Source organism: Mus caroli, unplaced genomic scaffold (assembly GCF_978045245.1).
Source record: "Mus caroli unplaced genomic scaffold, Mus_caroli_1 scaffold_4, whole genome shotgun sequence".
NCBI lineage: Eukaryota > Metazoa > Chordata > Mammalia > Rodentia > Muridae > Mus > Mus caroli.
In genome coordinates, this window is record NW_028227259.1 from 92,338,234 (window position 1) to 92,363,632 (window position 25,399).

A 25,399-nucleotide genomic window follows, 5' to 3' on the forward strand; every position below is an offset into this window, starting at 1 on the left:
AGGCTATGCCAGTGCCTGACAAATACAGAAGTGGATGCTCACAGCCATCTATTGGATAGAACACAGGGCCCCCAATGGAGGAGCTAGAGAAAGTAACCAAGGAACTGAAGAGGTCTACAACCCTATAGGAGGAACAACAATATGAACTAACCAGTACCCCCAGAGCTGTGTCTCTAGCTGCATATATAGCAGAGAATGGCCTAGTCGGCCATCAGTGGGAGGAGAGACTCTTGGTCCTGTGAAGGCTCTATGCCCCAGTGCAGGGGAATACCAGGGCCAGGAAGTGGGAGTGAGTGGGTTGGGGAGCAGAGTGGGGGGAGGGTATAGGGGACTTTGGGATAGCATTTGAAATGTAAATGAAGAAAATATCTAATAAAAAAAAGAAATAAGATGTGTAATAAAGTGGCCTATTTGAAAAACTGAAGATGTCCTTTAGCTGAAACAGACACCAGAATGTCAGCAGTGGTCGTTTGTGGGATTATGCTAAGAATGTGGGTAGCTTAAATTGCTTTTGTTTCTCTGATTCGGTAAAACACACAAAGGAATAGGTGTTGTTTTGGATTGTAATATAACTTTGTATTATGTTTTTGAGATTAAAGTATAATTACATCATTTCCCCTTCCCTTCCCTTCCCTCCCCTGAACCTTCCAACAATCCTGTCCTTGATCTCTTTCAAATTTCATACCTCCCCTTTTTAAATTGTTGTTACATTTATTTATGTATATGTGTTCATGGGTATAAATGCCCCTAAATATAACCTGCTCAGTCTGTTCAGTGTTATCAGTACGTGTAGTTTTCAGGGCTGAGGTTTAGGTCCGGATGATGAGCAGTGTGCTCTTCTCTGGACATTTATGTCGCCTTCTCAGGAACCTTTAGATGCCCGTAGTTGTCGGTGTGCGGCCGGCTGGGCCTGCTGGGCTTTCTCCTCCACTTTGACTTGTCTTTGTGGCTGTCCTTACTCAGCTCGGGTTTAGGCCATTGTGTAGGTGAGACTTTATGGGTGTAGCTTCTGACTAAACATTGCTTAACTATAAAACTAAATAAGAGACCACAAATGGGGACCAGACATGCTGATAGAGATGGAGGAGGGCAGAGATGACATGTGACAGGAAAGTGCAGAGAAGCTTAAGGGAGAAAAGCAAGAACAAGGGTAGAACAAGGACACTCGCTGAAGAGAAGGTAGTGACACCCATTGCTTTGCAAGCTGGGAGAACTTATTATTTTTTGTTTGCTTGTTTTTCGAGACAGGGTTTCTCTGTGTAGCCCTGGCTGTCCTGGAATTCACATTGTAGACCAGGCTGGCCTCAAACTCAGAAATCCGCCTGCCTCTTCCTCCCAAGTGCTGGGATTAAAGGTGTGTGCCACCATCGTCCGGTGAGAAATTATTTAAAAAAAAAAAAACAAAACTTCTGTAACTAAATTTTAAAAGTTTTTATAGAAGAAAATAAAAAGTTTGTAGCAGAATTGCTGATAAAGAAAATTTAAACTTTTTTCTTTATGCAAAGGATTCTGTTAATTGTCTTCGCTTTCTTTTCCTTTTGTTACTTTTGATAGCGGTGGTGTGTGTGTGTGTGTGTGTGTGTGTGTGTGTGTGTGTGTGTGTGTCAAGCATGGTAGTGACAGCTTAGCTCCTATCTGCTAGTGAATGCTCTGCTGGTGAGCAACACCCTCAACCACTTACTTGACTCTTCTCATTTCTCCCTTACCATTATAGTCATAGTAAAGTTTTAAATGTTCATTATAAACTTCAGGTGATTATCATGGTTGATTCTTTTTGTGCCTAGAAGGCAGCAGAACCAAATTTTGTATTAACTTCTGAAAATTCTCTCTGTAGGTTGGAGTTATAGATTTTTCAATGTATCTCAAAGATGGAAACAGCAGTAAAGGTAGTGAAGGGTATGTATAAAATATTGTTTCTTTTGTCTCTGATGTAACATGCGTCCATGGGTAGCTTTCAACAATATTGCCTTAGCATATTTGGCAGAAGAATATTTGATTATATAGCTTTAATGAAGTCGTGACAAAATACCTGCTTTGGGCCTACAGTTAGAAGGATTTCCAGGTGAATGCTTTTCTTGCTAGGTATTTTAGGGGCAGAGATGATAAAGATATAAAATCAGTCCAATTCTCGATATTGTTTTGCTCTTCTGAGATATAGACTCATATCATAGTCCAGATTGTCCTAGGGCTCACTGTGTAGATGAAGCTGGTCTTGAACCTGAGGCTTTCCTGCAGCCTCTACTCCTCAGCAGTAGAATCCAAAGGTATGAAATCACCATGTCCAGCCAGTTCTCCATAGCTTGAAGTAGGTCTTGAAACTATAGACAGACTGGGTGTTGCTGTGCCACACCCATGTCCTACCCTGGCAGGCTGAACCTGGGAGATAAGGTACTCTCCAAAAAAAACAAGCCAGGGGTGATTGTTCATGCCTATAATCCTACCATTCAAGAGGCAGACACAGGCAGGTCTCTGAGTTCCCGTCCAACCAGGGCTGTGTAGCAAGAGTCTGTCATAAGAACAGGGATGCTGTCTTGGTATTCCTATTTCCTGCTTTATGGATGCTGGGGTGAGGGATGGGGTCTCGGACTTTGATCTTACCTGTTTCCTCCATCGTTGTTTCCTCCAGGGATGGACAGATTACTGCGATTCTAGACCAGAAGAACTATGTAGAAGAACTCAACAGACATCTGAAGTAAAGAACAAATAAAGTTCTTTTATTGGGGGTTTATTGACAGAGAAAGGAAACATAAAACATAAAAAGTACTAAGGCCCGGTGGAGTCAGTATTCACCAAATACATGGAGCATTCCTGTTTACTAGTCCAAGCTAATTCGTGGGAGGCAATAAGGGGTCATCAGGAGATTGTAACCAGAGATTAAATCAGATATTCAGTTAAGGATTACAGAACATGTGATATGTATGCTTCATCGTAGCCATGGATTAAGCCACCTTCTGCATTCCTGGTGGTGGGTAAAGCATCCACTATTTTAATACCTTAACCATGTTTGTGCCCTTGCGTCTCTCACTTCCACACTGATTGATATATTACCTTTCACTCCCACGGGTATTTCAAAGTTGCCAGGATTAGTTTGATATTCTTGTGTTAAAATCGGCTTAATAATTTTAGAAGAATTATTAACATAGCGATTAATTATTATCTTGTTTGTAGCTTATAGAACTTTCATAAGTTCTGTTATGAAAGCCATTCCCCCCACCACTACCACCCTTCTCTCTCTTGAGACAGGGTTTTACCATGTGGCCCTTGACTGGCCTGGAACTTTCAGCTGGCTTTGATCTCATGGGGATCTACTTGCCTCTACCTCTAAGTCCAGGGATTAAGGGTGTGTGCCACCACACTCAGCATAAATCTATTCTTAATTGACTTATAATCAGTTACAAGTTCCTGTATGCACAGAGGCAGGGTACAATATGCTTTGTAGGTCTTTGGTCACATTGATAAAGTAATATTCAGATGGCCTGGGGACTGGAGAGATGGCTCAGCAGTTTTGAGCTCTGACTGCCCTTCCAGAGGACTCAGGTTCAATTCCCCATACCCAAATGAGGACGCACAACCATCTGTAGCTCAAGTCCCAGAGGCTCTGATGCCGTCTTCTTGCTTTTGTGGGCACAAGCACACACATGGTACACAGACATACATACAACAGAATACCCATGCACGTTACAAAAAAATAAAACCTCAGAAGGAAACTCAGGCACAGTTTATTAGAACGTAAGGGAAAACACCAGGCAGGCCAGCCACAGATGATGACAGCTGCCAAGGAGCTGAGGAGGGGAAAGGTCCATCTGCATCAGGACACAAGGAAAAAGATGCATCCCAGTGGGAAAGGAAAAGGCCCACTAACCTGAGCCTGAGTGCAAAAGCCGTCAATACTCTGCCCAGGCGGGCAGGGGGCAGGGAAGACTTATTTACTTCAGTTGCCGGAGTTCTCCTCATGGTCTACTAATTGTGCTCTAGGTAGCCTGGCTGTGAGGGTGTGTCTAAGATGGAAAGGCAGTAACCAGCTGTATGTGTTTATGATCAGTTTGCCGCCTTCTACCCGAATCGCAGGGCCGGGAAGGAATGCCTGCATCAGCTGTTACAGTCAGTTTGCCTTTGACTTGTGACTTGGGGCTAGTTTAAAGCCAAACCCATGCCCTAGGTGTCTCTGTAACCTCACAGTCGCAGTTTGTTACTTCTAGATCTGTCTCAGCTGCCTGGATGGCCGGGAAGGCAAACACTTGAGAATGAGTTGTGAGCAGCTTGGGGATTCTCCACAATAGTGCTTGAGAGTGGCATCCTTTCTATTTTTTTAATTTATGTATTTATTTTTTATTTTCTACCATGCTATAATGACTGATGTCTTTCATCTCAGAGGAAGCAAGCATATTGACATTCATACTTCAGATGGTACCTACAGAAAGGATGGTGACAAAGGATGCTCTTGTTTCCTTTCTTCATTCCTAGCAACCTCTCACAGTATCAATATAAATTTTGAGTAGTCTTAGTTCCAGCTAGCAAATTCAAGAACAATTTCAGTCCATTTTCTCTGGGGAATCAAGAAGTAAACATGGCCGTAAAGCTCTGTGACGACATCAGCCAAGCAAAGTTGTGGTGATATTTGACACTCCAATATGAGCTCTACTCTTCTTACCCTTTCTGTGTCTCATTCTCCATGTGAGTTACAGACACCTGACTAATGCTGTTGAGACAGGTTAACGACAGAGTGCAGTGAGACACCGCAGGAGTAACTGCTGTATGCATAGGCTGTGATGTCTCAGGTCGCTAGGGAGAGCTTAGAACGCATCATATCACACGCACTCGGTGATTTCACAAAACAAGTACTGAGTACAGCCTCCCATGCCGAGGACACAGCATCGAAGGGCACACAGTTCTTTGTATGCTGTCTGAGAATAAACAAGTCTGGCAGAAATTGGGTGCATTAAAGAGAGTGTTAGAATACAGAGATGATCAAAATATGTTGTATGTATGCATATATGAATTATCATAAACCCACTCTATAATTAATAAGTACTACTTAAACTATTAGATAGTTGATACAGACTGCTACGTGTGGTGGGGTTAGGAAGGCAAGTGCAGGCTGTTGTCCTGTTTTTCAAAAGAAACTTAACATTTTGTTTTCTTCTCTCAATAGCGCAACTGTAAACAACCTTCAGACAAAAGTAGATCTGTTAGAAAAATCCAACACTAAACTGACAGAAGAAGTAAGTGTTTTGGAAATTATTTGACCTGTAACTTAATATTTTACACTTAAGAGACTGATCACTCCTATTACCTTGGACACCGAAGGGTTTGACTTTTCAGATGAGAACTGCTATAGAAAAGAGCTGCTTGTCCCCGCTGGGTGTGCAGGACCTGATTTTCCCACTGGGGTTATATAGCTGTGCTGCCAGGCAATTGTGTGAGCAGGCTGGAGTATTTAACATACAGCATGGTACTCAGGATTCAGTAAGCATTTAGGCCACTGTTGATGTGGTACAACTAGACAAAGACACCTTACCACCACCTCTTTAGACAGAGATTTCTCTGGAACACAGCTCTGACCCCTGCCTGACCAGTCTTTGCTCTAGAATATGGCTGACACAGCAGCACTGGCCAGGACCCAGTGGCCCTATGTAGTGGCCCTGCTTCTGAGATGAGCCACTTACTGTCATGTGCGCCTGACTCACTTGCTCACTTGACCTCTGAGAAAGCCCAGGTCCCCCACTGGCTGCAGAGGAGGGCGCTCAGACTTCCTCTTTCAGCCCTACAATGACTCTGGAGATTAGGAAAGAATACAAATGTGAAAACTCTCAGGAAAGTCCATAGAACAAGAAGAGAAACCCACATTAGAAATCTGCTTAGGAGGTGAAATCTGTAGCTTAGCCTATGTTTAATAGAATGTTTCCATCAAGATCTAAGTACAGGGATCCAGATTGCAAAGCTCTGGAGAAATATCTCTCAATTTGCTGTTTCTAATTGCCCATTTATGTACAGTGAGATAAACTTGGTTTAAATAAATTCAGTGCACTAATTGGGAACATGCTAATTAGTTTTTCTTGAGAACATAGATAGATGGATAGATAGATAATATATTAATTTTGCATCTTTTTGAAATAGAGTCTTGTTTAGCCCACTCTGCCCTTAAACTTAAACTCCTGCCTTAGCTTCCTAAGTGCTGGAATTACCTGTAAAAAAGATCTTTTGGAGAGTTTATAACACAACTCCCATGACAGGAAGTAATACCTTATAAACCCCTGTTTAGGCAGTGTGTCACTGACTTCTGGTCATTTGTTTTTGAGACAGGACCTCACTCTGAACATTTTAGAAGCATTCTTCCTAGATGTGTTTAGAAGGTAGCCATGGAAATGCCCTTGAAGTAAACACTCGTAGTGTTGAGGCGTAGGAAGAAGGTCACCTGAGTGCAGGCAAGGTCCCCGAGTGCATGGTGTGCTTGCTGTGTGGGCAAGAGGACCTGAATTTGGATGCTCAGAACCTGGTAAAAGGTGGGCATGGTGGCCTGTGTTTGTGGCCTGAGCCCTCGGGGCTGGACACTGCCAAATCCTAGGGCCTCACTGCTAGCCATTCTAAGCCAAAATGTTAGCTTCAGGTTCAGTGAGAGACCTTGCCTTAAAAAGTAAGGGAGAGAGACTTAAAGGAAGACTCGCAATATGAACCTTTGACCTGTGCACCCGTGTACACAAGACACACACACAACACAGGCACACACTCAGATACGTGCAGCCAGGCACATACATAAAATAATGTATTCACATTTAAAGAAGCAATATTGGGTGGTTTTTATTTTTATTTTACCTACTTGAGAGATATTTCTCCTATGTTCTTCATTAAGACAATTATTTTTCTGAGACAGAATCCCATTTTGTAGCTGAAGCTAAAGAGAGCTTAGTAGCCCCGGCCTTCATAATGCTGGGGTTACAGGTGTGCACCATATATCTGGATGATAGGGAAAATTTTAGTGGGCGATGGATAGCTTCCCTTAGCTATAGAGTCCTAAGGATAGTCAAGCCTAGAAATTATGTCTTAGCAGATCATAAATTATTCTATTTAATCAAAGAATAAAAGTTGGGTTTTTTTTATTTTGGTCAACAGCTTGCCGTTGCCAACAACAGAATTATTACCTTACAAGAAGAAATGGAACGAGTTAAAGAAGAAAGCTCCTATCTACTGGAATCCAATCGGAAGGTAAATCCTTAGGAGGCACTAAGGCGTTTGTGGAGAGGAAGGACTCTGTAAGCCACGGGGCGGAGTCTGCGGTGGGCTCCTGTGCACTGTTGAGTAGCAAGCTTACTCGTTATTGTGTGTAACCAACAACAGGGTACAGCTCAGAGGTTCTTGCCCTTTCGCCCTTTGTTCTTCGACAGCTCCTTGGCATCACCGCTGCATATGTTTGTTTAGAGACTTGGAAAGTGGCTGTGCCAGGAAAGACTAATTCAAGCTCTTGTTTGTGTGCGCTAATGGTTTGTACTGTGATCAGTGGTTAAAATCTTAGCAATGGAACTGGAGAGATGGCTCAGTGATGAAGAAAGTTGTTGCTCTTCCAGAGGACCTCGGTTCAATTCTCATCTCCCACATGGCAGCTCATAGCCGTCTGTAACTACACTTCTGTTCTAGGGCATCCAGTTTCCTCTTCTGCCCTGTGAGGGCACAAGGTGCACAAGTGTGCACAGACATACATGCAGGCAAAACATGCATGTTTTTAACTGTGATAATAAATACACCACTATTTTTACACAACTACTCCTTAAAAGTGAGTAACCTCATTATCTGTTGTCAGTGGGAAAGATTTAGCATGTAAATGAATTTTCTAAATACCTTCAAAGACCAGGCTGGCTGGCTGGTTGGTTGGTTGGTTGGTTTTTGTTTCACTTTTTTCAAGGGTTTTTCTGTGTAGCCCTTCCTGTCCCGGAACTCCCTATGTAGACCAGGCGGGCTTTGAACTCAGAGTTCTGCCTTCCTCTGCCTCCCCAGTGCTGGGATTAATGGTGCACAGCACCACTGCCTAGCCAAGGACCACGCTTTTATACAGTGTAGTTTTGCAAACCTATTTTATATTTATCAGTTCCATCTTACTTTATTTTTGATGTTTATTCTTGGAGATAGAGGCTCACTGTGTGACCTCAAACTCTTGCCCCTGCCTCCTAAGTACTGGGCTTTTAAGAGGCTTATACTCATGTTCAGCCTTATGGAGCATAAAGTAATGCCCTTAGACCTTTCAATGGATTGGTTCTATAATTGTTCTAAATTATGACAGCACTACTTTAGGGGGATATTCTAATTGTGAGATCTTCTGTCAGGCATGACTGTAGGATTGCTTGTTTGTCCTGTGGTTTCACTGGCATCTTTGCTTGCTACTGCTAGTGTTCTTAAAGAGTTATAGACGGGATAAAAGCAGTTTCCTACGTATTGCAGGAAATATTAAAAACCAAACCTGCACTTTCCCATGCTTGTGCTGGCCACTCTCTGCCCCATGCACTCCCAGGCAATGGCCGACCCATTTTTATGGAGACTCTCTGACTCAAAACTCCACAGTCTTTCCACCCAGCTCGCTAGGTTCCCACTGACCAGTTGCTACCATGTTTAGGCACCATGTTTCAAATCCCCCATGGCCTTTGTGGGGCACCTCAGACTTTGCTGCCATACCTTTCTCTCTTGAACCCAGACAAGCTGCCCCTTAAAGGAAAACACAACACAAACTTAGTTCAGAACTCAGTCACTGGGTGCAGCAACTAAAATCCTAATCTTGTAACTTTAATCCTTATTAAATTCAAATCCTCCAGTGGCAAATCCTGAAATCCATTGAAACCAGGAGACATGTAGCTACATCTTGTTCTCACACTACGCCTGCCCAAAAAGGGCCTAACTCCCTCCTGCTTCCTCTCTTCCTCTGTCCAACCCGGAAGTCCCACCTACTCGCCCTGTGGTTGGCTCCTTTATTTATTAGGGGATTAGTTCACAAGAAGCCACCTGAGTACATGACTCATTCCTCATTCCCAACAACCCGTCCCAGGAGGATGGAATTAACATAATAATACAAGCAGCACAGAGCCATCCATAAGACCTATGAATAATAGTAGTATTTGACTTTAATCGTGAACATCACAAAACAGCTAAATACTCAGATAATTTTCTTTGGCTTATTTCCACCAAATCTCTGGACAGAGATAGTGCATGTGAAATCTCTGGACAGAGATGATAATGCATGTGAAATCTCTGGACAGAGATGATAGTGCATGTGAAATCTCTGGACAGAGATAGTGCATGTGAAATCTCTGAACAGAGATGATAGTGCATGTGAAATCTCTGGACAGAGATAGTGCATGTGAAATCTCTGGACAGAGATGATAGTGCATGTGAAATCTCTGGACAGAGATGATAGTGCATGTGAAATCTCTGGACAGAGATAGTGCATGTGAAATCTCTGGACAGAGATGATAGTGCATGTGAAATCTCTGGACAGAGATAGTGCCTGTGAAATCTCTGGACAGAGATGATAGTGCATGTGAAATCTCTGGACAGAGATGATAGTGCATGTGAAATCTCTGGACAGAGATAATAGTGCATGTGAAATCTCTGGACAGAGATGATAGTGCATGTGAAATCTCTGGACAGAGATAGTGCCTGTGAAATCTCTGGACAGAGATGATAGTGCATGTGAAATCTCTGGACAGAGATAGTGCATGTGAAATCTTTGGACAGAGATAGTGCATGTGAAATCTCTGGACAGAGATGATAGTGCATGTGAAATCTTTGGACAAAGAATATACTACCAGTCAAACCTCTGAACCAACTCATATTTTGCAGTGAATATCTTATCAGAGTTTATGTTTTGTTTGTTTGAGCCATGGTCTTATGCAACCCAGACTGGCCTTGAACTTGGTATGCAATCCTCCTACTTCTACTTCCCAAGTGCCAGGATTAAAGATATGAGCCACTGTTTCTAGGTTTATGAGGTGCTAGAGATTGAATGCAGGACTTCATGAAGGTTGAGCCATACTCTACCACCTACACTGAACTCATTCCCTTGTTTCCTCTGTGTGTGTGTGTGTGTGTGTGTGTGTGTGTGTGTGTGTGTGTGCCTGTGCGTGTGTGTCCATACGTGTGTGCATGTGTGTCCATACATGTGTGCATATGTTTAGGCAGTGTGCTAATCTGTAACCCAGGCTGGCTTCAGACTTACAGCAGTCTTTTGCCTCAGCCTCAAGTGCTAAGACTACAGCATGAGCCACCACACAGAGCCAGGAGAGTATTTTCCAGGGCTGATTCGGAGAACTCCATCACCTATTTTGGTAACTCATTGTAGGGTCTTAACTAAGGATACAGCAACACCCCCCTCCCCCATTCAACATAACCTTTAAATACACTCAACTTGAGTTTCTTTGTTGTATCTGCAAATATGATATGGAGTTTTAAATCCTTAAATGTGTACTCTTATTTATCTTTTCAAGGGTCCTAAACAAGACCGAACTGCAGAAGGGCAAGCGCTGAGCGAAGCCAGAAAGCATCTAAAGGAGGAGACACAATTACGATTGGTAAATTCCCAAGTTCTAGTAGCTAGGCCTCATGAGAAGGTTGGGCTCTGGGAGGCTTCATCTGAGAGAGTAAGGCCCAGACTCTCAGTCGTGCTCCCCTGTTTTACAAATCCCGTAAAATGATTTCTTGCCCCTGCCCACACTCATGCTTTTTTGTTTGTTTGTTTTGTTTTGTTTTGAGACACGGTCTTGTTGTTGGTGTGTGGCCTTCCTCTGCTTCTGTGGTGCTAGGATTAAGGAGCATCACTGTGCCCAGCTGTTTTTAAATTGTTCTGAGTTTGCATCCTGGGTATTCTCAACAGCAATTCTGTCAATCTGTATCCTTTCACTTTCAGTGTGGAATATAGGAACACTGGGTGTATGGAGTGGTGTTTGTGTGTGACGGGGTCTTGCTGTGAAGCCCAGGCTGGCCTCAGACTTGCAATCCTCCTATCTGTACTCCTCGGGGATCACAGGAGTATGCCATGGTATGGGGTATGCCATGGTATTCTTGTCAAACTTGACTTTTAATTAATTTATTTTTTTATGTACATTGGAGTTTGAGGGTATCAGACTCCCTGGAACTAGAGTTGCAGATGGTTATGAGCTGCCATGTGGTTGCTGGGACTTGAACTCAGAATCTCTGGAAGAATAGCCAGTGCTCTCAACCACTGAGCCATCTCTTTAGTCCTGAGAATGATACTTTCAGTTTTAGCTTTATATCTGAATTTCTTCTTCATCTTAAACATAAATGGAAAAATTATCCAGTACTGGACTTAAGATTATTTAAGAAATTAAAAAATATATATGCATGTGTAGATATGTGTGTGTGTAGCTCATAATTATTTCTAAGAAGGAATACTATTCTATAAGAGATTACTAATATTAGTATGTTAGTAATCTTAATATGTATCTATTAGCTTCTGAAAATCAGATAATATGCAAAACCACAGAACCCCACTAAAAGTTCTTATGTATCTCTAAGAATGGAAAGTTGAAAATGAGGGGTGGCGTAATTTGTACTAAGAAGTTACCGCAAGTTAAAGAGTACATGACAGAAAATTCAGATTTAAGCCGGGCGTGGTGGCGCACGCCTTTAATCCCAGCACTCGGGAGGCAGAGGCAGGCGGATTTCTGAGTTCGAGGCCAGCCTGGTCTACAGAGTGAGTTCCAGGACAGCCAAGGCTACACAGAGAAACCCTGTCTCGAAAAACCAAAAAAAAAAAAAAAAAAGAAAATTCAGATTTTCTGAAAATTGAACCTTCTTAATGTGCTTAAAATAAACATTTTCTGTCTGTGTGTTTGTAATTAGGTATTAAAATGTTTTCTATAAGAAGTATACTAGGAATAAGGTCAGCATGAGATAGCATGATTGATTTTTATCATAACTATTTAGAGGGAACACATGATACAAAACTTGAAAGTTGTCAAATGTAGTGTCACAGTTTAAGAGACAGGAAACTGGGGCTGGAGAGATGGCTCAGTGGTTAAGGGCACTGACTACTCTTCCAGAGGTCCTGAGTTCAACAGTGTACTCACTCACATAAAACAAATAAATCGTGTGTGTGTGTGTGTGTGTGTGTGTGTGTGTGTGTGTGAGTGTGTGTGAGAGAGAGAGAGAGAGAGAGAGAGAGAGAGCGAGCACAGTCTGGATGCAGAAGTACTCCAGACTATGTGTCTGTTAAATAATGCTGCTGTGATTATGGTAGAAACCAACGAGTTTCATACTCTTGTGATACAACTCCACTCTGCCATATTAACCATTCCCAGTAACTGAACTCCAGGGACCAGAGTGCATCTACTCTATCAAAAACACCCAGCAAATGTTCCTCTTCTTAATCCTAGTTGTTATTATTAATGTCTCTTAAATACCCTTTGAGTCTTGTGCCAAATAGTCTGCACAAGGGTTCTCACCTACCCTTTCTTGTCAGATGTATGGTGTTTACTTCATTGAGGAAGGAGTACAGGCAGTTTGTTTGTCTTTGGGGCAGGATGTCGAAAAGGAGCTGGAGCTGCAGATCAGCATGAGGCAGGAGATGGAACTGGCTATGAAGATGCTGGAGAAGGATGTCTGTGAGAAGCAGGATGCCCTGGTGTCTCTGCGGCAGCAGCTGGACGATCTCCGGGCTCTTAAGCATGAGCTTGCCTTTAAACTGCAGGTAAATGAAAGACAAGGAAAAAGACCCCTGGCTCTGGGAACTCCTGGTGTTGCCCACAGCACGCCTCTTCTGTAGACTCACTTCACAGACCAGGAGAGAGTCATGCCATCTTAGGAAGCCAGCTGCCCACTAACGAATACTCTGACTGTTATACACTTTTCTGCTGCTGTTCATGAAAATCATGGCCACCTTTCATAGTAAAGGGGAATCAAATAGTTTTTCTTTTTTCATTTTTTAAGCACCCCCTGCTGGCTAGTTTTATGTCAACTTGACACAAGCTAGCATTATTCTAGAAAAGGGAACCTCAATTGAGAAAACAACCCCACTAGATTGGCCTGTGGGCAAACCTGTGGTACATTTCTTGATGGATGCCACCTGAGCTGTAAGAAAGCAGTCTGAGCAAGCCAGGAGGGACAGCCTTCCTCCATGGCCTCTGCTCAATCCCTGCTTCCAGGTTCCTGCTCTGACTACTCTCAGTGATGGACTGAGAAGGTAAAATAAACCCCTTCTCCCCAAGTTACTCTGGGCCATGATGTCTCATCACAGCAATAGAGACTCTAACTAAGACATCCTCGAGATGCGGGTTTCTCTCTCTCTTTTTTTAAAAAAAAAATATTTTATTTTATGTCTGTGTGCAGGTCTGAGTCCAGGTGTCCACAGAGGTCAAAGGTGTTAGAGCCCCCAGAACTGGAAGTATAGGGGTTCGTGAGCTAACTGTGTGCTGGAAATCAAATTCAGGTCCCCTGCAAAAGTAGTATGTGCCCTTGTCCACTGAGTCGTATCTCCAGCTCAAAATAAGGGTTTTTTTTTTTTTTCTTTTTAAAAATATTTACTTTTAGCCTTTAATCCCAGCACTTGGGAGGCCGAGGCAGGCGGATTTCTGAGTTCGAGGCCAGCCTGGTCTACAGAGTGAGTTCCAGGACAGCCAGGATACACAGAGAAACCCTGTCTTGAAAAACCAAAAAAAAAAAAAAAAAAAAAAAATTACTTTCTGAATTAATATGTATTATTTTGTAGATAAATAATACATATTTAAATCTAGGTTCTACATAAGAGGACCTATGATACTTGGTTTTCTTCTTCCTTCCCATTATCCTCTTTCCTCTCGTCCCCATGTCCCCACCTTCCTCTCCACACCTAGTTCTCTTTCTACTTTTATATTGTATTTTTCTTTCATATAATATTTAAATAATTTAATATAAATGTTTGTATCCTATAACTTATACTCTAGTTTAGTGTGTCAGCTGAATCATAAATTGCAGTAGATCATGATAAATTCATAAGCTTTCTGATAATGTCACAAGCTTCACATAACAAGATTTATCTTACCAAAAATGCTTCTTTAAGACAGGGTTTCTCTGTGTAGCCCTGGCTGTCCTGGAACTCACTCTGTAGACCAGGCTGGCCTCGAACTCAGAGATCTGTTTGCCTCTGCCTCCCGAGTGCTGGGATTAAAGGCGTGTGTCACCACACCCAGCACCAAAAATGCTTCTTGGCTTTTCTTTTTTCAACTGGAAATTAACTGACACAGAAATGTAGAGAGCACTTTTCATTTATTTCCTGTTTGCCATTATGATTTTAAAAACAAAACAAAACAAAAGCCGGGCGTGGTGGCGCACGTCTTTAATCCCAGCACTCGGGAGGCAGAGGCAGGCAGATTTCTGAGTTCGAGGCCAGCCTGGTCTACAGAGTGAGTTCCAGGACAGCCAGGGCTATACAGAGAAACCCTGTCTCGGAAAAAAACAAAACAAACAAAAAAAACAAAACAAAACAAAAAAAAAAACCCATAGTATAAATCTTAATTCTTTTCTAACAGAGTTCAGACCTAGGAGTGAAACAGAAAAGTGAATTAAACAGTCGCTTGGAAGAAAAGACCAATCAGATGGCTGCCACCATTAAACAGCTGGAGCAAAGGTAAAAATGCTGTTTCTGTAATGACTCTTCAGTACTGGCAGTGTTGAGAACCCGTTCAGCAAATGAACACAGAAAATTTACCCAACCTGAGTCGGATATGTGGGTTAAGTATTATCTGTGAGAGAGGGAGAGGGAGTGTGTGTGTGTGTGTGTGTGTGTGTGTGTGTGTGTAACAATAAGAAAAAGGCCCTGAGTTTGAGAGTGTATAAAGGGGAACACAGGAGAGGCTGGAGGGAAGAGAAAGAAGGTAAGAAACTATGTAGCTATATTTTAGTTTTTTAAGTTAAAAAATGGTCTTTATATAGTGAGTTAAGCTAGACTTGGTTAAAGAGTGAGACCCTCTGTAAATACAGTTTGTGATTGTATAGTTTTGGTTTTTTTTTTTAAAGATTTATTTATTTATTATATGTAAGTACACTGTAGCTGTCTTCAGACACTCCAGAAGAGGGCGCCAGATCTCGTTACGGATGGTTGTGAGCCACCATGTGGTTGCTGGGATTTGAACTCTGGACCTTCGGAAGAGCAGTCGGGTGCTCTTACCCACTGAGCCATCTCACCAGCCCCGTGATTGTATAGTTTTGTTTTATCACTGAAGTTTCTAAATATTTTTATACTAGGTGAGGTGGGGATTCCAGAAGGCCTTGACCATGGCTTTGTCTCTCACCTGTAACTGTTTCTCTCTTCTCTCACCTCCCTTCTGTCTCTCTCCTGAGTACTTGTATGACTTTGACTAACACCTCCAGTGTGTCTCTCCTCTGACTTCCCTGCATGGAGTCTAGAGGTTTCATCTTCTGCTAGATACTGCTCAACTGTACTTGTAATTCTCCCCAAAATATGTCTTCTTCTTGAGACCTCTGATGTCAACGTGATGTAGCAGCCAAGGTCATGTGACATTTCTACCTCTAACAGCTGCTCAGCACCCTTAGTACACCTTGACCACACCCTCCACTCTTTCCTTCCCTCGCTCTTCTGATTATTTCAGTTATGAACATTTCCTCCCGACTCCCTTCTTGGAATACATTTTCACACGATGGCTCAGATGTCACCACCTGAGTTTGGCTTTCTCTGGTGCCTCTTTCCAGCTAGAAACGATGCTTTATATCCACCTCTGCCCATCCTGCCCTGGTGTTTCTCACTGTTCACCTTGCCTTGAAGTCTTTAGAAATGTCTCCTGAGAGTGAGCTCCTTCTAGTTAGTTAGCTAACCTTTCCATTCTGTCACAGTTGTGGAATGTACATGGCATAAGTTGACAGAATGAATGAATGAATGAATGAATGAATGAATGAATGAAATGTGTGGCTTGCTTCAGATGGTTCTTCAGGGAATCAGGGAGGGAGTATCTTAAACAGCAGAACATATTAATGTTAATACTAAAGTTAATTACAAACCTGTAAATGAAGTTGAAACCTTTGAAATGGTTGATACTGCTATGGCCGATAGATAAAAAAAGAATCCGTTTATATGGCAGAGTATTCAATTGTTTGTTCATAAGCACTGATATGTTTATGATTTAATAAGCTGATGTCCATGTTCATAAATTGTGCTTGTTGAAGTGTTTGAAACTGATCCCCAGTGAGTTTTAACTTGGCATTAAGGTCAACAGAACTAAATAATGACTTGTCTGACTTATCTTCTTACTATCTTTGTTTCCTGTTTATCCATTTTCTCATTACCCTTCCAACTCATTTTTATTTTTATTTTTATTTTATTAAGTGAAAAAGATTTGGTGAAACAGGCAAAGACCTTAAATAGTGCAGCAAATAAACTGATCCCAAAGCACCATTAAACGTTTTGCAGTTGGTCACCTCACGAATCTGATGTTACAGATTGACTATGAAAGGAAGAAATCTGAAATTCCTACATTTAAGCTCTGATTCTATATAAAATATCACCAAAAGTTGACCTTGAATTTGTTGGACTTAAAAAAACCCTAGGTGGATACATAGGTCGGCTGTTGTTGTTGTGGTTGCTGCTGTTTTTCCCCCCCGCACCCCCAGAGTTAGAAATTTTGGTATGGATTCCTCGTTAAATACCAAATAAACTTTGAGAAATATTTCTGAGTTGAACAGTAAATCAAAAGACCATTTCTAGGAAGTCTGGGGAACGGAAGCACTGTCTGTGTGCTTGCGAGTAATAATTCTCTGTAGGAGGGCCTCCGTCCACACCAGGGAGCCTGCTCTCTGCAGTGTAATGGTGTACAGGGGTCACCTGGTGACCCGGACTCTTCTACAGTAGCTCTGTCTCTTAGGCCATGACCCCTCTTCTCTTGACTTCTGTAGGTTTAATCAACCCCCAGCCCAAGATAAGGATTTAGTATTTCATTACAGTTCTGTTTTCAGTAACCAAGATTGCTTGCAGTTTATTTCTGCCTTAGTGATGTTGGACAAGAAGAAAAACAGCATCCTTACATTTCTTTAGAACGTAGAAACAAAGTAGTGATTAGGTAGCTCCTAACATCACAGAGTGGAAGCTCGAGAAACCCCTCTTAACACCGCCATCTTCTACCTCTGCCCTTCTCTGACATCCCACTTACTACTTAGGTAGCTCAGAGAGAACGTCAATACAAATATGACGTTCACATCTGCCCTGCAGTCCTGCTGGAATCCATGAGGCCACAGTGGAGTCCTGCCTGTTGTCTTCACCTGCAGCACTTGCCCAAGAGCTTTGATCACTTTTTCTGTAATGAGAATTTGCTAAATGTTCTGCGAAACTAATCTAGTTAATAAAATTTAAAAAGAAATTCCAAATGAGAAATAAATAATACACTGGCATTATTGTTTAATATCAAAATAAAGATCCTCAATAGCCACGAGCAATACTAGCAGGGCCTTTTCTAAGTGACCACAGATCTAACCCTTTCTAGGCTCTACATTGTAAATAATTCTATAAATACTTTGATTTTTAAAAAGAACTATTTTTGATTTGGGGAGGCAGGCTTTTATATACATGAGCCTTTACTCCATCCAACGCTATTCGCACAATGCCCATGTAGCATAGCCTGTGCTAAGAGAGAGGCAAAGGTAACCCCTTTGCTTCCAGCTCTTCAAAATCTTTACCTTCTTGGCAAACCAGAATTAAGAGAGCACCAGAGTTCGTGCATTTCTATAGGTCCTCACCAGGCCCGAGTTAGAGCCAACTTCATGGAGGGGCCCGTGGCCCTGAACTCATTTGAATTCTTACAATTTTGCACCTGCATAAATAAAGCGCCTACTGCGTTCTGCCGTTCATCAGCCTTTAACGGTGATGAGTCGCTTTTCACCTGAGCCTCTAAAAAGAAGAATGAAATCAAAGTTAGACTAAACATAGCATGCCTCTAAATTCTACTATAGAGAGCCTCAAATATTTCACCTTCTAACACATGATTCTTTATAGGTGCAGAGTTATAAGACATTTAGAAGAAAGCTTCCATGAGAATCTTCCAGAGAACGCAGTCAGGAGTCTTAGGAACCCCAATGCTGAGTTGTTTGCTTGGTCACATACCACCTGGTAGGAATGGAAAGGAAGGAGACAGCCAGATGTTCACAGTGTCCTTGTGGAGGTGAAGCCTGGGTGAGGTTGCTACAGAGTGTGTCCTCCGGCTTCCTGCTGCACAGGGAGACTCAGGAAATGGTGGTAATCCCACGAGAGAGGGAGCTGCTTCTGCGTGCTCCTGCTGTATGTAGAAGACAGAGTGTTAGGAAGGAAAGCCAGTGGCTTCAGCGTCAATTACTCTGTACCTGAGGGTGGCTCTGGGTATGGATTTCCAAAAGTGATGTCTTGTTGTTGATCATCTAATGGCTGTAAACTGTAGTACTAGAATAAAAACAAAACAAAAAAATAGAAAATCAGCTTCTCTTCTGCCTGCTTCACCTTCATCTTGTTTTTCTTGAGAATTTGTTTCTTCTCCATCTTTTTCCCCTTCATCATTTATTTCTTCCTGTGTCCTGCATTGTCTGCCTCTGTCTCACCATACCTTCCTCCTTGGGTTATTTTACTTTGTGTTTGTGAATTTGGTCTTCCTCCCCACCGTGGCTTTTGTTTTTTATCACAAGTTCATGTGGCTCACATCCAGATTGCGCCAGGCTGAGCGAGGCCGCCAGTCTGCTGAGCTGGACAACCGGCTCTTCAAACAGGACTTTGGAGACAAGATCAACAGTCTGCAGCTGGAAGTGGAGGCGCTCACCAGGCAGCGGTGAGTAGGGGCAGCTTGGCCATCAGGGTGCTGTGGTGGGTACAGCAAGGAGGGAGTCAGGTCTGGAGCTGTCTTGGCTTGGTTTTGCCAATGTCCTTTAGGAACAGTAGGAACTCAGAAAGCTTCACAGGTCTGAACAGTTCCGAAATCCACTCAGCAATCCCTGTGATTAAATAATTAGGGACTGGCTGCAACCTGGTGATGCAGGCTTAACATGTCACTGAGACAGGAGGAGCCCCATGCCTCTTGTCTTCAAAAACTGAATTAAAAAGAGAATTAGAGAGCAAGTTCCCAAATACTAACTGATGTCTAATACGATGTTAATGATAATGGTTAATGTTGTCTACATTCCTATAGTGGGTTGTGCACTTTTCAGAACACTTCACACGTTAATGTCCTAACGTCGGTCCTTTAATAGGTTATGTTATTGCTCCTACTTTCACATAGAATGACAGCTTAGTGGGGTACAGTGTATCGTGGTTCACATTTTAAGCTATTATATGACTACACTGCTCCTTTTAAACCCTGTTTCTCTGACTGACCCTAAGTACTCTCATGGGCCATCTCTCAAGTCATGACTGACTGCTAGTGAAGAAGTACGGCTGTGAATCTCGAAGCTACCAAGGACAGTGAGGACTACGAAGGCTTGGGCATGGGCTGTGTGGAACTGAGCCCATGCCTGGAGACCAGCCAGATAATGTGATGTCTTACTAAAACTCAAAATGCTCTTCCACGCTTGTAGTCAGCTTGTTTTCACCTAGGAAACTGCAACTCCTTGTTAGGAGTTAATGTAAAAGTTGACCTACTGACCCGGGTGCTCCTACCATGCGTTCTGAACTGCCACAAAAGGAGTAAGCTGCCTTTACATGTTAGGGCATCAGTAGTCCTACTGTGCTCCACTGTCTTCCAGCTCAGTTGTCCAATATGTTTCTGGGAATTCCTCAGGCATTAAAACTCAATTGCTGCCAGGCGTGGTGGCACACGCCTTTAATCCCAGCACTCGGGAGGCAGAGGCAGGCGGATTTCTGAGTTCGAGGCCAGCCTGGTCTACAAAGTGAGTTCCAGGACAGCCAAAGCTATACAGAGAAACCCTGTCTCGAAAAACCAAAAAAAAAAGAAAAGAAAACTCAATTGCTGAACTTTAAAGGGCAAGGTTTGGCATTCTTTAGAATATATGACTACAGAAATCAGAATTTTCATTCTCTCCTCTCCCACCTCACCAGGACTCAGCTGGAGTTAGAACTGAAACAAGAAAAGGAGAGGAAGTCACAAAACAGGGGCACCCCAGGGAAGGGGGCCCAGAAGCCAGAGCTGCGCATGGTAATGTGTGTTCCCCGCTCACTTGCTTTATTCCACTTACATTCTGTGAGCTGCTTGATGGGTCCACCAGGTCTCTCGAGGCCCACTGCAGACAGCAGAGCAGGCTGGGATGGGCGGAGATCCTGCGCTCACCTCTAAGATGATCTTGCTCAGTTTCCTCTGCTGTTTAGTAAAACTATTATGGCACTGTAATAAGCATGTATTTCCTGGGGTCCTAATACATGTATGAACATGCAAGGAGGTCCTTTGAAGAAGAGAAGAAACTAGAGTTACAGAAGGGAAGGCATGTAGAATGGTTAAAGAGAATAAAACTTTATACTTAGTCTTGAAAGGTCTCTAGCACCTGCAGGGGTGAGCAGTCACAGTTCTACAAGATCGTCTATGGGACCGGCCTCTGGAAATGATGCAGGATAAAAAGCATGAGACACTTCAGTTCGGAGAGCAAGCACCTTTGTGTGTATTAATATGTATAACGACGTGGGGATTCTTTTATATTTTCTAGAGAACACGATGCTAACTTGCTGCAGGACAGTGGAGGAATGAGCAGAAAGTAGTTGCACTGTACACGTTACTGGTGGAAATGTGCAGACCAGTCATGCCATGTGCTCCTCACTACTTAGTTGAGCGCATGGAAATCTGAAGGGTGTAAGGAGGTCTGCCTGGCTGGCTGTACTTTCCCAAGCAGGCTGCAAGGTTCTCAGTCGTGATTTGCCCTAAGTAGAACTTCTCTTCCCTGATATTTGACTGCTCTAAGAACTTGGTAGACCTTTGAGAATAGGTGGGAAGCAGTTCAGAGCAGGCAGTGGTATGTGTGTATATATTTTCTCACAGAAGTTGACCTAAAAACTACCCAAGCCTGCCTTGCCAGCCTGGGGCCATTGCCCTTCTACCAGGAAACTCACTTGAGTACAGGCTGGAGTCCTTGGCAGTGGGGCAGCTATGTGAATGTTCAGAGGATCATACAGCTAGTCAGAGAAAAGTCGAGATAGATACTTTTCCCAAGAGCCGACTTCTCTTGAGCCCACTGAAGAGGACATTCCTTTGGATTTTGTTTAAATTCAGAAAATAAAAAATGCTCCAGAAATATCTACTTCTAAACTGTATCAAAGTTATTTAATAACTACTTGGTGTAGAATATGAGAAAACTGCTTTGAAAGGTAAGTCCTTTCTCTAAAACAGAAAGGGAGGGAGGGAGGGAAGGGAAGGGAAGGGGGAGGAGTAAGGAGGAGGCAAGGAAAGCACTGTCTCCTCAAGCTGTGGAGGAGACCTGTGAGGTTATCACCGTTTAGTGTCCTGAAGACTTAACGATTGAGCTATTTTCTTTTGGCAGGATGGGAAGCACAGAATCCAAGAGGAAAATGTTAAACTAAAGAAGCCCCTGGAAGAAAGCCACAGGTGTTTGTAATGCGAGTTTCTGGAGTGGTGGGAAGGGAGCTCCTGATGAACGGCCACTGAGCTGTAAAGTAGAAGGCAGTTAAGGGAAACCACACAGCATACCAGCTGGATCACAGGGGCAGTCAGCCTGTCCTGGGATTCTTCCATGATTAACCCCTTAAATTACCACTTAAAGACATTATATCAGTTGACTGTAATACCTACACCTGCCAGCCATTAGATAGGTGAAGCAGGAGGAGGTGAATTCAGCGCCAACTGGTATATGGGCTATACTGGTAACCTGTCAAGAAATGAAGTGTGTGTGTGTGTGTGTGTGTGTGTGTGTATTACATTGGAATCTGAAGAACATGAAGCTCTATAATTCTTATGTTTGTAAAGGAACATTAGTGTGACTGTTTCCACTCACCTGCTAAGTTTGGGGTAAATACCCTCATTCCCTCATTCCTTACTTTTTTCTTTCCCGTAAGGATCTCAGCTTGCCTTCATTCCTGTTTCTTAACTTTCATCTGGTCTGCTCACTCTGAAAAGCATAGGCGCTGGATAAGGTGGCGCACACCTTTGATCACAGCACTCAGGAGGCAGAGGCAGGTGGAGCTCTGTGAGTTTGAGGCCATCCAGGGCTACACAGAAAAATTCTGCCTTGGGGGTAAAAAAAAAAAAAAAAAAAAGCATAGGTTTGTTGGGTGGTAGTGGATACACAAAGAAATCCTGTCTCAGAAGAAAAACAGAGAAAAGCATAGGCCCTGACTTTTTAACAGTAACTTACAAAGGCGATCCAACTATAGAGCATTCTAGAAAAATAACAGCAGGTACACATCTGAAACAATCTTGGTTCTCTTCCCTACCCTCTGGGACACTCCCTCTCGCTGCAACTCTTAGTTCCGTCCCCTTTTCCCTCTCCAATCACAGACCTCCTCTGCACTAATGTAATTGGTCAGGGAAAATCCAGACAAAATGTTAAGGGAATATTTAGGGCCTTGGTCTAGTCCCCTGCCTCTCAGTTGAAGATTCCATGACCCCTTGTAACTGGGCTGCATTTTTACTGAATAGGAATTGGCTCTTAGCTACTCTTGTGAAGAAAGAGTTCAACCTGTTTGAAAAGGATTTTTATATATGTCTCATGACCAATCTGACTCATTTATTTCCTGAATTAGTATCCTAAATCTTCCATTTAAGAGTATTTGGGGAAAGAAGAATATAATATATTTATATTACATACGATAATGGGTAGATTCCCATAGTGTCAGATATAACAAAGCTTTAAAAATATATGGTTAATGAGCCATCCATGTTTCACATGTTACAAGACAAATGTCATTTTCTAGATTGGAACAAGGAAAGGTAAAATATAACTACATATATATTTGTGAATCAGAATTGTAATGTATATCAAGGATCAGATAGTGTCTAGTAAAAGATTTAAATAAAATGTCTAGAATCTTGGAGACCAATTAATACTTATGCTGTTCCCAGCAGTGTACAAGGATGGGGGCATTGCTTATCGAATGAGCGTCTTGTGCGTTTCTTGAGATGTATCAAGGACTTACAGTAATGTGATACTGCGACTCTTTTTTTTCTCTGTTGTAGGCTTCTGACTCACCCTGCAGAGGAACAGGTAAGAAAAACTCCTCTTTTAACATGTCTTGTACTCAATTACAAAGTTATCGTGCCATAGCTAGCCAGTTAACAAGGTGTCATGGGAAGAAGACAAAGGGACACCCTCTGTGTAGCATCTACTGAATAATCTAACATGCACTCTCCAGTGTTGGGAAGCATGTGTTTGATATGCTGAAAGACAAAAATACTATTATTTGGGTGGTAAAAATAAAAGAGAGAAATGCAAATTGTAACGGATTTGTAAATGGGAATCCTAATATGATTGGGGGCTCATGGCAGAGCTCAGAGCACTGGGCTTAGGAGACTGACTGAGGCCACAATGAGTCTCGTTTCCCACGTGAGGTCACCTCTGATGAACTGACACTAAAACTACTCACTTACTGTCCCTCTCACTTTCCCTTACCTAAAACAGAGGAAAAGGTTTTTTTGTTGTTGTTGGCTTTTTTTTTTTTTTGTCACCTTAAAAAGTTTTTTGTTGTCGTCTTTTGCTTTTATTTTATGTGTATAGGGGTTCTGCCTGTGTGTTTGGGTACCATATGCATGCTTGGTGCCCAGAGACCAGAAGAAGGCACCAGAATCCCTGGAACAGTTCTGTTGTAAACTGCCACGTGGGTGCCGGGAATCAAACCTTGGTCCTCTGTAAGGGCACCCAGTTCTCCTAACAACTGCACACTCTCTCCAGCCCCCTTTGATCACTTTTAAGCCTTTTAAAAACTTTTAACCAGGCCGGGCGTGGTGGTGCACGCCTTTAATCCCAGCACTCGGGAGGCAGAGGCAGGCGGATTTCTGAGTTCGAGGCCAGCCTGGTCAACAGAGTGAGTTCCAGGACAGCCAGGGCTATACAGAGAAACCCTGTCTCGAAAAACCAAACAAACAAAAAAAAACTTTTAACCTAGAGAAACGGTCGTAAAACCCCTTGACATACAATATGGAAAGGCCTGTCTGGACCTCCTCTTCGCCTTGTAAGACTTAAAGGAAGCCAGGGTTTTCATGCTCACTGAGCTGACAGAGCAAGGGGTAGGCCAGGGATGCTGGAGTTTTCTTGTTTTAAATAAAGTTCAGAGTTAAGGAAGCAGGATATGTAATTTGTTTCTTCCCTTTCAATGTGTAGTCTGATTTTAGAAGCTAGAAGGGTTGACGTGTTCCTGTCCCATGTGCCCGGGGAGGTAACTGACTTACTGTGTGTCTTAGGGTCAGCCTTTGCTCTCTGAAAAGCCACGGGTGTGTCAGTTGTGCCAGGAAGACGACTGCCTGACAAAGGTGAGTGCTCCCTTCACAGAGACAGGCCTGCACCAGCAGCTCCTTGCCAAGCATAAGCAGGACTCAGCTGTTTCTTTTGGTGCCGGGAATGGGCTAGAAAGCCAAGGGTGAGCCTTTGCCAGAGGCTCACTCTTTAAAAGCAAAGCAAAGAAGGACATACTGACATAGAAAGTACAGTACTGGCTGAGCACATACTTTTGTCATTTTGTTTTTACTTTTTATTATAACTGTGAGGGGCGGGGAAGGGAAGGATATTACCCCCATGCCATGGTGGTCATTTGGAGGTCAGAGGACAGCTATGAAAGTCTCCTCTCTTCGGCCATGGGATCCCGGCTCTCAGTTTTTCACATTAAGCACTTTTTTACCTGAAGAGCCATTTTGGTGGACCCTTGTTTTGGTCCCCCACATGGTTCAGATGGCCTGGCACTGGCTGTATAGCCTGGATCATCACCAAACTTGTGTTCTTTCCGTCTGTGCCTCAAATACTAACGTTACACCGTCCACCACAGCCCTGGCCTAAGTCTGTGTTTTGTTTTGTTTTGTTTTATGTTGATGGAATCCAGCCCCTGGCATATACTAGGCAAATGCTTTACACTGAGCCACATCCCAGCCCAGTGCTGCAGCACATTATCCTGAAGAGTGCTAACAAAGCCAACTGCTGCACTCAAGTCCTACTCTTTGGCTCACCCCTTCAAGGCTGCTGTGTGCCAGGAGAGGAGAGGGAAAGGAGCGGAGCTCTCCCACTAGGCCCCTGCCTGTGTCAGAGTAGGTAAAGTAACAGACTAGATCAGAAAGAACAGATGTGTTCTTTGAACAAGAGGTGTTATGTTCAAAGGACTATCACAACCAGGTACTTGAAGAATGATAAGAAATGTGCCCAAATTCTGAATTACATCATGCTGAATCTTAACAAAATTACTGTATGCTCTAGCAGTTTAGCTGAACCATGTAGCAAGTAAACATGGTTGGAAATTCATAAATGTTCCAAACCAAGAAAGTTGCCAGCGTCACTCTCTAAAGCCTTTTCTACAGAG

The 25,399-nt window shown here is 42.9% G+C and overlaps 1 protein-coding gene across 10 annotated transcripts in view; it reads left to right on the forward strand.

Moving 5' to 3' along the window:
- Rufy3 (RUN and FYVE domain containing 3) overlaps nt 1-25,399 on the forward strand; it is an 86,185-nt gene that overhangs the window by 58,959 nt on the left and 1,827 nt on the right. For 6 of the 10 annotated variants that reach the window (XM_085836827.1, XM_085836832.1, XM_085836828.1 and 3 more), the window contains 12 exons: nt 1,835-1,896; nt 2,627-2,692; nt 5,153-5,222; nt 7,111-7,203; nt 10,467-10,550; nt 12,521-12,688; nt 14,505-14,602; nt 18,654-18,773; nt 19,997-20,093; nt 21,424-21,488; nt 23,076-23,103; nt 24,297-24,365. In XM_085836827.1, the coding sequence (XP_085692953.1) occupies nt 1,835-1,896; nt 2,627-2,692; nt 5,153-5,222; nt 7,111-7,203; nt 10,467-10,550; nt 12,521-12,688; nt 14,505-14,602; nt 18,654-18,773; nt 19,997-20,093; nt 21,424-21,488; nt 23,076-23,103; nt 24,297-24,365 (1,020 nt within the window). Of the gene's footprint in view, nt 1-1,834; nt 1,897-2,626; nt 2,693-5,152; nt 5,223-7,110; nt 7,204-10,466; nt 10,551-12,520; nt 12,689-14,504; nt 14,603-16,315; nt 18,320-18,653; nt 18,774-19,996; nt 20,094-21,423; nt 21,489-23,075; nt 23,104-24,296; nt 24,366-25,399 lie in introns of those variants that run through there. The other 4 variants (XM_085836836.1, XM_085836833.1, XM_085836834.1 and 1 more) reach the window with 1 other exon arrangement.